Source organism: Bufo bufo, chromosome 8 (assembly GCF_905171765.1).
Source record: "Bufo bufo chromosome 8, aBufBuf1.1, whole genome shotgun sequence".
NCBI lineage: Eukaryota > Metazoa > Chordata > Amphibia > Anura > Bufonidae > Bufo > Bufo bufo.
Genome location: NC_053396.1, coordinates 196,693,828 through 196,707,142, shown reverse-complemented (window position 1 = coordinate 196,707,142; position 13,315 = coordinate 196,693,828). Strand labels below are relative to the sequence as shown.

Here is a 13,315-nt window from a genome sequence, read left to right as displayed (position 1 = left end):
CTAGAAATACAGCCATCATTTTCTGTTTTTTTAAAAACACACTTAATTTTTTTGCCAAAAAACACTATTTTACAGCAAGTGTGAAATTCAAGTTTAATATATACAGCTTTCATATTCTGTTAGTAAAAAAAACACTTTTTTGGCAAAATACAACATCTGGATTAGTCAGTGTGCAATTTAAGCTAGAAATACAGCCATAATTTTCTGGGTTTTTAAAAACACACTTTTTGGCCAAAATACACCATTTTACAGCCCTTGCAGCATCAGCACGTGTGAAATTCAAGGGTTATATATTGCTGTCATATTCAGTTATTAAACAAACACCCGTTAGGGCAAAAAAAGTTTATGCCATTGTGAGACACACCCTTTATATATTTGGGTTATATTCAGATATTTGAAATACCGCCATTTGGTGTACAAATCTTTAATTGCGGCCTAGTGTGGGTCAGGCCGTGTGAGACACACCCTTTAAATACAGGGGTTCTATTCAGGTATTTGAAATACTGCCATTTTGTGCACAAACCTTTAATTGCGGCCTAGTGTGGTTCAGGACGTGTGAGATACACCCTTTATATACAGGGGTTATATTGTTCTAATAATAAAACGCCCTTTTTTGGGCAAAATACACAATTGTTGCTCCCTTGCAGTATCAAGACATTTGAAATTCCAGGGTTATATACTGCTGTCATATTCAGTTATTTAACAAACACCCGTTTGGGCAAAAAAAAAATATTTGGCAGATTTTGATGCAGACGTCATTGTGAGATACACCCTTTATATATTTGGGTTATATTCAGATATTTGAAATACCGCCATTTGGTGCACAAATCTTTAATTGAGGCCTAGTGTGGGTCACGGCATGTGAGATACACCCTTTAAATACAGGGGTTCTATTCAGGTATTTAAAATACAGCCATTTTGGGCACAAACCTTTTATTGCGGCCTAGTGTGGGTCAGGGTGTGTGAGATACACCCTTTATATACAGGGGTTATATTGTTCTAATACTAAAACACCCTTTTTTGGGCAAAATACACAATTGTTGTGCCCTTGCAGTATCAAGACATTTGAAATTCCAGGGTTATATACGGCTGTCATATTCAGTTATTAAACAAACACCCGTTTGGGCAAAAATAATAATATTTGGCAGCCTTTGCTGCAGATGTCATTGTGAGATACACCCTTTAAATGCAGGGGTTCTATTCAGGTATTTGAAATACCGCCATTTGGGGCACAAATCTTTAATTGAGGCCTTGTGTGGGTCAGGGCGTGTGAGATACCCCCTTTAAATACAGGGGTTCTATTCAGGTATTTTAAATACAGCCATTTTGGGCACAAACCTTTAATTGCGGCCTATTGTGGGTCAAGGTGTGTGAGATACACCCTTTATATACAGGGGTTATATTGTTCTATTAATAAAATACACAATTGTTGCGCCCTTGCAGTATCAAGACATTTGAAATTCCAGGGTTATATACTGCTGTCATATTCAGTTATTACAGGGAGTGCAGAATTATTAGGCAAATGAGTATTTTGACCACATCATCATCTTTATGCATGTTGTCTTACTCCAAGCTGTATAGGCTCGAAAGCCTACTACCAATTAAGCATATTAGGTGATGTGCATCTCTGTAATGAGAAGGGGTGTGGTCTAATGACATCAACACCCTATATCAGGTGTGCATAATTATTAGGCAACTTCCTTTCCTTTGGCAAAATGGGTCAAAAGAAGGACTTGACAGGCTCAGAAAAGTCAAAAATAGTGAGATATCTTGCAGAGGGATGCAGCACTCTTAAAATTGCAAAGCTTCTGAAGCGTGATCATCGAACAATCAAGCGTTTCATTCAAAATAGTCAACAGGGTCGCAAGAAGCGTGTGGAAAAACCAAGGCGCAAAATAACTGCCCATGAACTGAGAAAAGTCAAGCGTGCAGCTGCCAAGATGCCACTTGCCACCAGTTTGGCCATATTTCAGAGCTGCAACATCACTGGAGTGCCCAAAAGCACAAGGTGTGCAATACTCAGAGACATGGCCAAGGTAAGAAAGGCTGAAAGACGACCACCACTGAACAAGACACACAAGCTGAAACGTCAAGACTGGGCCAAGAAATATCTCAAGACTGATTTTTCTAAGGTTTTATGGACTGATGAAATGAGAGTGAGTCTTGATGGGCCAGATGGATGGGCCCGTGGCTGGATTGGTAAAGGGCAGAGAGCTCCAGTCCGACTCAGACGCCAGCAAGGTGGAGGTGGAGTACTGGTTTGGGCTGGTATCATCAAAGATGAGCTTGTGGGGCCTTTTCGGGTTGAGGATGGAGTCAAGCTCAACTCCCAGTCCTACTGCCAGTTTCTGGAAGACACCTTCTTCAAGCAGTGGTACAGGAAGAAGTCTGCATCCTTCAAGAAAAACATGATTTTCATGCAGGACAATGCTCCATCACACGCGTCCAAGTACTCCACAGCGTGGCTGGCAAGAAAGGGTATAAAAGAAGAAAATCTAATGACATGGCCTCCTTGTTCACCTGATCTGAACCCCATTGAGAACCTGTGGTCCATCATCAAATGGGAGATTTACAAGGAGGGAAAACAGTACACCTCTCTGAACAGTGTCTGGGAGGCTGTGGTTGCTGCTGCACGCAATGTTGATGGTGAACAGATCAAAACACTGACAGAATCCATGGATGGCAGGCTTTTGAGTGTCCTTGCAAAGAAAGGTGGCTATATTGGTCACTGATTTGTTTTTGAATGTCAGAAATGTATATTTGTGAATGTTGAGATGTTATATTGGTTTCACTGGTAAAAATAAATAACTGAAATGGGTATATATTTGTTTTTTGTTAAGTTGCCTAATAATTATGCACAGTAATAGTCACCTGCACACACAGATATCCCCCTAAAATAGCTAAAGCTAAAAACAAACTAAAAACTACTTCCAAAAATATTCAGCTTTGATATTAATGAGTTTTTTGGGTTCATTGAGAACATGGTTGTTGTTCAATAATAAAATTAATCCTCAAAAATACAACTTGCCTAATAATTCTGCACTCCCTGTAAACAAACACCCGTTTGGGCAAAAAAAAAATAGTTGGCAGCCTTTGCTGCAGATGTCATTGTTAGATACACCTTTTAAATACAGGGGTTCTATTCAGGTATTTGAAATACAGCAATTTTGTGCACAAATCTTTAATTGCGGCCTAGTGTGGGTCAGGCCGTGTGAGATACACCCTGTATATACAGGGCTTATATTCTTCTATTAATAAAACACCCTTTTTTTGGCAAAATACACAATTGTTGCACCCTTGCAGCATCAAGATGTTTGAAATTCCAGGGTTATATACTGCTGTAATATTCAGTTATTAAACTAACAAATGGGCAAAAAAATAATTGTTGGCAGCCTTTGCTGCAGATGTCATTGTGAGACACACCCTTTGAATACAGGGGTTCTAGTCAGGTATTTGAAATACAGCCATTTTGGGCAAACAAATTTAATTGAGGCCTAGTCTGATTCAGGGCGTGTGAGATACACCCTTTAAATACAGGGCTTCTGTTCAGGTTTTTGAAATACAGCCATTTTGGGCAAACAAATTTAATTGAGGCCTAGTCTGGTTCAGGGCGTGGGAGATACACACTTTAAATACAAGGCTTCTATTCAGGTATTTGAAATACAGCCATTTTGGACAAACAAACTTAATTGAGGCCTAGTCTGGTTCAGGGCCTGTGAGATACACCCTGTACATACTGTCGTTCTATTCTACTATTAATTAAACACCCATTTAGGGCAAGATCCTAAATTCGAGAAATAAGAGGAGAGCGTAAAATAAGGGACTGTCACGACCATGGTTATGGTCGTGACTCCTTATCCGCATGCAGTTCCCTGCGGTTTTGGTTTTGTTGTCAACCACATGGTGAGGGCTGCTTGTATGTTGCCTCACAGGTGGTTGCCGCTGGCAACATGTTTGTATTTGGCAGCATAGCAGCCTGAGCGGTTGCTAGGCAGCTTGCTGTCAGGTGCATGCGGGTACACCTGGCAACCTGTCTTTATAGGTGTGCCTTTTGTACGTGTTGTGTGCACTTTACGGGTTTGTTGTGCACAAGGTTATTTTTGTATGCACTGTGACACCTCCCTTCACTTGCGGTTGTCCGCGGCAACGTGCGGTGTTGTGTGCATGTGGTGGCAGTGTCTCGGCCTGCTGGCTGTTCCTCAGGACATGGTTGCCACGCATGCCGTTGCTGGCGGTAACAGGTGAGTGCGTTGTTTATGTGCTTTTCCCTTTAAGTGGCTTTCTTACCCTGCCTGGTGTAGGAAGGGTTAACTCCCTTCTTTGTTTGTGAACACTGGTTGTGTCTGTGTGTGGGTGTGGCTACTTGGGGCTATTTAGCTCCTGGTGGATGCCAGACTCTGAGGGGTACTTCAGCCATGGTTAGCTCGAGTCATCCTCCTGGTTATATACCATCTGCCAGTGAGGGCCACCCTTGTGGTCATAAGTTTATGTTATGTATGATGTATTGAAGATGTTTCTTTGGTCTCTTTCTTTGCAGCTATGGTTTCCTGGGTTCCTGTGTGATGTGTGTTGTGTGCTGTGTCCGTTTGTATTTTTGTGGACAGCAGCACTTGTACATGACTTCCAGGTTGTGTGTCTGTGGCAGGTAGGTGTTGTACTAGTTGCATTTACCTGTCATTGCCATAAGCTGTTTATGTTCCTCTTTCTTTTCAGCTTGGCCAGTGAGACTCCTTTTCGTCCGCATCTAGGAGGAACAGGTCGTTTTACCCTGCTCCTAGTTTAGGGCCACCCTGAGGGCTAGTAGGGACCCCAAAAGTTCTGGAGTATGAGCCCTCCTACCATCAGGGTCGGCTCATAGAGCTAGGAGTCAGGGTCAGAACTAGGGACGTAATAGGAGGTGACCTGCTCCTTGATTCCTGTCCTGGCCTAGCAGCGACCACCATCTTCAGTCATCGCACGGCTGTGGGTTTTCCCCATCCTCAGCAGTGACAGGGACGTGGCCCAAGTCGTGGTGCTGCTGGTTGAGCTCCTGTTGCAGGGAGAGGACGTGGTTGATCTGTGACAGCTACACACACAAGTGAAACCCTTTCCTCAGGTGCGAGTAGGCGACAGAACCTGCAGCGGTATTTGGTTAAACCTAATGCGGCACTACGAATGGTGAGGCCTGAACAATTACAGGCGATAGTAGATTGGGCTGCTGACAGTGGCTCCAGGTCCTCCACATTGTCTCCCATCCAGTCTCATGCTGAAAGACCACAGTTGGCACCTGCAGCCCATGTCCATCAGTCTTTCACCTCACCCCCTTGCAAATCAGCCAAGCAGTCTGAGCTCCAAGTCATGCAGCAGTCTCTTCTGCTTTTTGATGTGGAGGACGATGAGGTCCTCGACCCCACATGGAATCAAGGTCATGCGAGTGACCGATGTAGTTCGGAGGAAGAGGCGGTGGTCGCAAAGAGCCACCAGCACAGCAGAAGAGGGAGCAGGGTGCAAAAGCGGAGCTGCCGTCCCCTAGACAGTAGGCCTGCTACTGCCCACCGCAGTAAGGGACCATGCACACCAAAGCCAGCTCCAAGGAGTTCCCTGGCGTGGCAGTTCTTCAGACAATGTGCTGACGACAAGACACGAGTGGTTTGCACGCTGTGCAATCAGAGCCTAAAGCGAGGCATAAACGTTCTCAACCTGATCACAACCTGCATGACCAGGCATTTACGTGCAAAGCACGAGCTGCAGTGGAGTAGACACCTCAAAAACCAAGAAAGGTCTCTGGCTCCTCCTGCTCCTCTTCTGCTGCAGTCGCGGCCTCTTTATCCACCTCTGGAGTGACAGTGCCACCTGGCACCCCACAAACAGAGGATCTGCCAGCAACACCAACATCTGGGTCACCAAGCATCTCCACAATGTCCCACGCAAGCGTTCAGCTCTCCATATCCCAAACGCTGGAGAGGAAGAGGAAGTACCCCCCTACCCACCCGCGATCCCTAGCCCTAAATGCCAGCATTTCTAAACTACTGGCATTTGAAATGCTGTCATTCCGTCTGGTGGAGACAGATAGTTTTAAAGGCCTTATGGCGGTGGCTGTCCAACAGTACGTCGTTCCCAGCCGCCACTACTTTTCAAGGCGAGCCATCCCTTCTCTGCACAATCAAGTAGGGGACAAAATCAAGTGTGCACTGCGCAACGCCATCTGTGGCAAGGTGCACCTGACTATGGATACGTGAACCAGTAAGCACGGTCAGGGCCGTTATATCTCCATAACAGCACACTGGGTAAATGCAGTGGCGGCTGGGCCTGAGGCGGATAGCAGTTTGGCGCATGTCCTTCCACCACCGAGGATTGCAGGGCGCTTCAGTTGGCCTCCTGTTGCTTCCTCCTCCTACTCTGCTTCCTCATCCTCTACCAGCTCCTCATCCGGTCAGCGTAACACCTTCACCACCAACTTCAGCACAGCCAGGGGTAAACGACAGCAGGCAGTTTTAAAACTTATCTGTTTGGGGGACAAACCCCACACCGTGCAGGAGCTGTGGACGGGCCTTGAACAACAGACCTATGAGTGGTTTGTGCCAGTCAGCCTCAAGCCCGGCCTGGTGGTGTGCGATAATGGGCGAAATCTCGTAGCAGCTCTGGGACTAGCCGGTTTGACGCACATCCCTTGCCTGGCGCATGTGCTGAATTTGGTGGTGCAGAGATTCCTTAAAAATTACCCCGACATGTCAGAGCTGCAGCGTAACTTCGGCCTTTCCGCTCACCGCCTCATATGCGACGTGCCCACAAGGTGGAACTCCACCTTGCACATGCTGGCCAGACTGTGTGAGCAGCAGCAGGCGATAGTGGAGTTTCATCTGTTTAGCATGGCAGGGGGCGTCATCACAGACAAGTGCAGCCGCCTGTCCACAGCCAACGTGGACAAACTCATGTTCATTAAAAGGAACCAGGCTTGGATCCCACAAGACTTGTCTGTACCTTGTGCAGAATAGACATTTATACCACCATCAAACATACATTCTTGTACTCAAGTCAAGTGCAATGATTCTTTCTTTTCTTTTTTTTTTATTTGTCCCAATATTTTGGGGCTACCTACCCCAATAAAAAATTAAAAAAAACATTGTTGGCTACCTCCTCATCCTCCATTGCTGCCTCCACCTACAACACCACATTCACCGCCTCCTCAATCTCCGACTCCATATCCACCTCCTTCTCTGAGTTGCAGGTTAATAATTTGTAATTTTTAGTTATTTTATTTTATTTTAAGTTATTTCCCTATCCACATTTGTTTGTAGAGCAGTGCCATGCTCTTAAGCACATTTTACTGCCTTTTACATCCCTCTAGCCTTTTCAAGGATTATTTTAGAGCCATTTTAATGCAAAAAAGTGCCAATTTTAGTGCCCTAAATTGAAAAAATTATTATTTTCAATTGTCGGGTGACATTTTACCATTTTTGGCGTATACAAACCCCTGCTGTGCCTGGGTGACAGGGGCCTAAATCTCTCAAAATCCTCTGTTCTATTGCTGGGTGACATGAACCCCCTTTTGCCGTGAATTAACCCCTGCTGTGCCTGGGTGACAGGGGCCTAAATCTCTCAAAATCCTCTGTTCTATTGCTGGGTGACATGAACCCCCTTTTGCCGTGAATGAACCCCTGCTGTGCCTGGGTGAAAGGGGCCTAAATCTCTCAAGATCCTCTGTTCTATTGCTGGGTGACATGAACCCCCTTTTGCCGTTAATGAACCCCTGCTGTGCCTGGGTGACAGGGGCCTAAATCTCTCAAGATCCTCTGTTCTATTACTGGGTGACATGAACCCCCTTTTGCCGTGAATGAACCACTGCTGTGCCTGAGTGACAGGGGCCCAAATCTCTCAAAATCCTCTGTTCTATTGCTGGGTGACAAGAACCCCCTTTTGCCGTGAATTAACCCCTGCTGTGCCTGGGTGACAGGGGCCTAAATCTCTCAAAATCCTCTGTTCTATTGCTGGGTGACATGAACCCCCTTTTGCCGTTAATGAACCCCTGCTGTGCCTGGGTGACAGGGGCCTAAATCTCTCAAGATCCTCTGTTCTATTACTGGGTGACATGAACCCCCTTTTGCCGTGAATGAACCACTGCTGTGCCTGAGTGACAGGGGCCCAAATCTCTCAAAATCCTCTGTTCTATTGCTGGGTGACAAGAACCCCCTTTTGCCGTGAATGAACCCCTGCTGTGCCTGGGTGACAGGGGCCTAAATCTCTCAAGATCCTCTGTTCTATTACTGGGTGACATGAACCCCCTTTTGCCGTGAATGAACCACTGCTGTGCCTGGGTGACAGGGGCCTAAATCTCTTAAAATCCTCTCTTCTATTGCTGGGTGACATGAACCCCCTTTTGCCGTGAATGAACCCCTGCTTTGCCTGGGTGACAAGGGCCTAAATCTCTCAAAATCCTCTGTTCTATTACTGGGTGACATGAACTCCCTTTTGCCGTGAATGAACCCCTGCTGTGCCTGGGTGACAGGGGCCTAAATCTCTCAAAATCCACTGATCTATTGCTGGGTGACATGAACCCCCTTTTGCCGTGAATGAACCCCTGCTGTGCCTGGGTGACAGGGGCCTAAATCTCTCAAAATCCTCTGTTCTATTGCTGGGTGACATGAACCCCCTTTTGCCGTGAATGAACCCCTGCTGTGCCTGGGTGACATGGGGCCTAAATCTCTCAAAATCCTCAGTTCTATTGCTGGGTGACATGAACCCCCTTTTGCCGTGAATGAACCCCTGCTGTGCCTGGGTGACAGGGGCCTAAATCTCTCAAAATCCTCTGTTCTATTACTGGGTGACATGAACTCCCTTTTGCCGTGAATGAACCCCTGCTGTGCCTGGGTGACAGGGGCCTAAATCTCTCAAAATCCTCTGTTCTATTGCTGGGTGACATGAACCCCCTTTTGCCGTGAATGAACCCCTGCTGTGCCTGGGTGACATGGGGCCTAAATCTCTCAAAATCCTCAGTTCTATTGCTGGGTGACATGAACCCCCTTTTGCCGTGAATGAACCCCTGCTGTGCCTGGGTGACAGGGGCCCAAATCTCTCAAAATCCTCTGTTCTATTGCTGGGTGACATGAACCCCCAAAGAGTATGGATATGAGCACGGTGGCAGATGTGAGGCACGGCAGAAGAAGTGAGGCACGGCGGATGAGGAGAGGCATATGGCGGCTGAGGAGATGCATATGGTTGCTGATGAGAAGCATTGGGTCTGACGAGAAAAATGGTGGCAGATATGAGGCATGGGGCTCAAAAATGAGGTCTAAATAGGGTCATTCACATGAGGGTCTGAGCAGAGGTCTGATTGTGGGTCTGATCTGAGGTCTTGGGGTCTAGCAGATGTCTGATTCTGGGGCAGGGCCTCTTGGGCAAAAAATAGTTTGTATAGCTATCTATATTTGTATATATATTAGGGCTGCAGCTATCGATTATTTTAATAATAATTAACGTTTTCCTTTATAAAATGTCATCAGACCCCCGTTCCATTAGTCCTCAGTGCCATCAGCTCCCCCAGTGCCATCAGCTCCCCCAGTGCCATCAGCTCCCCCCAGTGCCATCAGCTCCCCCATGCCATCAGGTCCCCCTCAGTTCCATCAGCTTCCATCAGCTCCCCCCAGTAATAGATAGATTGAAAGAGATAAAGATAGATAGATAGATAGATAGATAGATATACATTAAAACTTTCTATACTTACCAGTTTGTTTGTCTTCCAAGATGGCCGATCAGAATGGCTGCTGGGGAAGGGGACAATTCTTGAGCATGCTCAGTGTGCAAAACGTTTAGAAACGGATCTGCCTCAAACTGAGCCATTACAAAAGGATCCGTCACCCATTGACAATCATTATATTAGATGGCGGATCCATTTCGATCTGTTTTGTCAGGCGGACAGCAAAACTCTGCAGACAGCTTTTTGGTGTCCGCCTCCAGAGCAGAATAGTGACTGAACGGAGGCAAACTGATGCATTCTGAGCGGATCCTTTTCCATTCAGAATGCATTAGGGCAAAACTGATCCGTTTTGGACCGCTTTTGAGAGCCCATGACGGATCTTAGAAACAGAAAGCCAGAACGCCAGTGTGAAAGTACCCTAATATGGGCTATTAACGTCCTACATGAAGGACTTTTTTTTCCATCTGAATAAAGCTGATTTCCGAGGCAAATGGCCAAAACTCATGGGATAAAGTATCATGAAAAGATCTGCACCTGTTCTGTGTTTTTGACCCGTAACTGACTAAATAAGTGGAGATGCTACTAATACTGTCAGCACAGGCTCAAAACATACTAGACCTAAGCCACCTAAGCCAAGTTCGGCTGCTGCTAGCTTTGTGCGAGCATCTTCCATCTAGCAGTTTTTCTCCAAGTGACTGAAGACAAAAGCATTGCAGTGAGCCTGCAGGATTAAAATCAACCATGGGTTTTCAGACACAAACATAGACACCACGGCTCGGATGCAGAACATCAAGTGGCATCACCAGTTTCTATAGGAAAATTGAAAGGGCCACCAGCTAGTGCAACAAGAGTTTCCTCCTTCTTCCCATCTCATTTTAGGCATCCACATGTAATACAGTGTTCTTGTTGTTGTGATCAACTGTTATTGCTATCCCACTCAGACTACTTTTCTTCCTCCTCCTCCTAAACCTCTCAGTCTTCAGCCATCGATAATGAAATGCGTGGCCAGGAAACAACTTTGTGCAGCCAGCGATCCGCTGGTGTGCAAGCTTAACTCCCACCTGGCCAAGTTCCTAACGGTGCAGTCACTGCCCTGCCACTTCTTCAATACTGCTGCCTTTAGGTAACTGATGGCATGGGCACAGCCTTACTGAAAGGTACCTATCCAGCATTATTTCTCCAAAAAAGCCATCCTTGCCTCGTACTGTCACATGGTGAAGAACATGGGCTCATTCTTGCAATTCTCGTTGTGTGGCAAGATGCACAGCATGGTGGACACCTGAAGCAGTTGATACAGGCAGGGTTAGTACATATCTTTCACAGCCCACTGGCTTAATGTTTTTCTTGGCAGCCACTATGCAGCACCACAGCAAGAAGGCCAGGTCCTATTGACACTTTCATGTTTGTGTTGGTCTTGTTCCCAAACCAGGCATTTTTTTTTGCGGGGCTACTGAAAGGACATACGGATGCGGATAGCACACGGTGTGCTGTCCTCATTTTTTGCCGACCCATTTAAATGAATGGGTCTGCATCCTATTCGCCAAAAAAATGGAAAGGACACAGAATCAAAATACATTAGTGGGCATGAGGCCTTAGGCAATGGTTTCAACTGAAGGAATGACCAAGGGCAGAAATTAACAGTATGCTTTTATTTTATTATTTTTAATCAGCTTCACCCCAAAAAAATAGTTTTATAACATTAGAATTTTTTGTAATAAATTTTGTAAAACAGCATTTTTTTAAATAATTCTCAACATACCTCCATTTTTACTATGCCATCAATAATTATTGTTTTGTGTGTCTGTATTACGAGTGTTTATGGGTTCTTTGCACATTGTAGAACACACATTATTTGAGTTTGGCACAAAGAAGTTGAAATAACTTTTTAGTCGCTAACTTTACCTCCTTGTTTTTGAGGCTATAAATGAGAGGATTCAATAATGGCACAACAGCTGTGTTAAAAAGAGAAAACAGTTTGTGAGAATCTAAGGAATTTTCTGAGGCTGGTGATAGATATAAGCAGTAAAGTGTCACATAGAGAAGAACCACAATGGTGAGATGTGAGGAACATGTGTAGACAGCCTTCCGCCGACCATTATTGGTCCTAATCTTTAGTATGGCAAGTATTATAAAGATATAGGGGATTATAGTCATTAATAAAGGTATTAAACCTGAAACAAATACACCTTCTGTGAAAATCCAGAGCTTCAGCAATGACACATCACTACAGGAAATTTTCATTAGTGGTAGGACATCACAGAAGAAGTGGTTGATAACATTGGAGATATAACAAGTGAAATGAGATAGAATATAAGTATGGGGAATAACTTCAATAAATCCTGACATCCAGCACATGGTGGCCAGCAGCACACAGATTCGATAGTTCATGACCATGTGATAATGCAAGGGACTGCAGACAGCCACGTACCGATCATAACTCATGACACCTAATATCAAGAGTTCCGTGCATTCCAAGGCCATGAAGAAGTAGGCATGGGCCATGCATTCGGCAAAAGTAACAATTTTAACTCCGGTGACAAAGGTTGTAACAGTCTTATGAAGAGTCACAGTTGTAGATGAGATGTCCAAGATGGACAAGTTACCCAGAAAGAAATACATTGGCGTATGTAATTGACGCTCCCGACAGACTAGGACCAAGATGGTCATGTTGCCAAGAAGAGTGGACAGGAAAAGGAGTAAAACTAGAAGGAAGACAGGAAATTGTAGTTCAGGAATTTCTGAAATTCCTTTTATTATAAAATTGGATACTGTCTGATTTTTCATGTCCATCTTAGGATATTGAATTACTCTGAAACGAAAATAGAAAAATATCTTATTTTTTTCTGTAGTAAAGATTTTGAAGGTGTTTAGTAAATCGGTTGTGCCCTAAGGAGAACTTCTATTCAAATGCTCCGTTAGGGCACATATTGTTTCCAGCTTCCTCTGGTAATAACAGATGATCAATGAGATGAGAGAAGCCTGACCCATGGTAACCAGATGATAGCCACGTAGGCCTCTTTTTGAAAATGGGTTGTCCTTATGAAAGAACAAGGATAAGTACACTATGACAAACATGTTGAAGAATGGATTTTTTTGCCTTCCAAAAATGTTGATCAAGCTGGACCTGTGTTTGACAGGGTAAGTTTTCATCTGAAAGGGGTCATAATATTTGTGTTAATGTAAATTTTTGAATGGGGCCCCCCAAGCAACATTTTCGCAAACCCTCACTCCTGTGGCAAGTCAAGATCGCTCTTACAAACCAGGCTAGGCAGTTGCTCCGTCTGTTTCCTACGCGTATATACTGTATATCATGTCAATATATATACTGCCACTGTATATAATGTCATTATATGATACTGTTGAGGAGGCCCTGACAATAAAATCTTTTAGTTCTCTACCTGGGCGGGCCTATTCTGAGTTTGGGCCCCATATCAGCTGCTTCCCTAGCTCTCTAAATGTGGTGACACTAAAGCAAATAAATAAAAAAAATCTGACAAAATAGACAGAGTAATGAAGGAAGGCAAACCGTCATATAATGAAGTAGTTACTGTACTGCCTTACAGCAGAATTACACTTTTGGTTGAGACGTTAGTTGTAGGGGCATGTAAGCACCTATGGAAAAACTGTATAAACAGCCACATT

General features: G+C 44.7%; 1 protein-coding gene across 1 annotated transcript; it reads right to left on the bottom strand.

The window, feature by feature from the left end:
- Positions 1-11,521: 11,521 nt before the first annotated feature.
- On the bottom strand, positions 11,522-12,463 carry LOC120978167 (olfactory receptor 150-like). Its single transcript, XM_040406389.1, has one exon. The coding sequence runs from the start codon at positions 12,461-12,463 to the stop codon at positions 11,522-11,524; it is 942 nt and encodes a 313-aa protein (XP_040262323.1).
- Between the last annotated feature and the right edge of the window lie 852 nt (positions 12,464-13,315).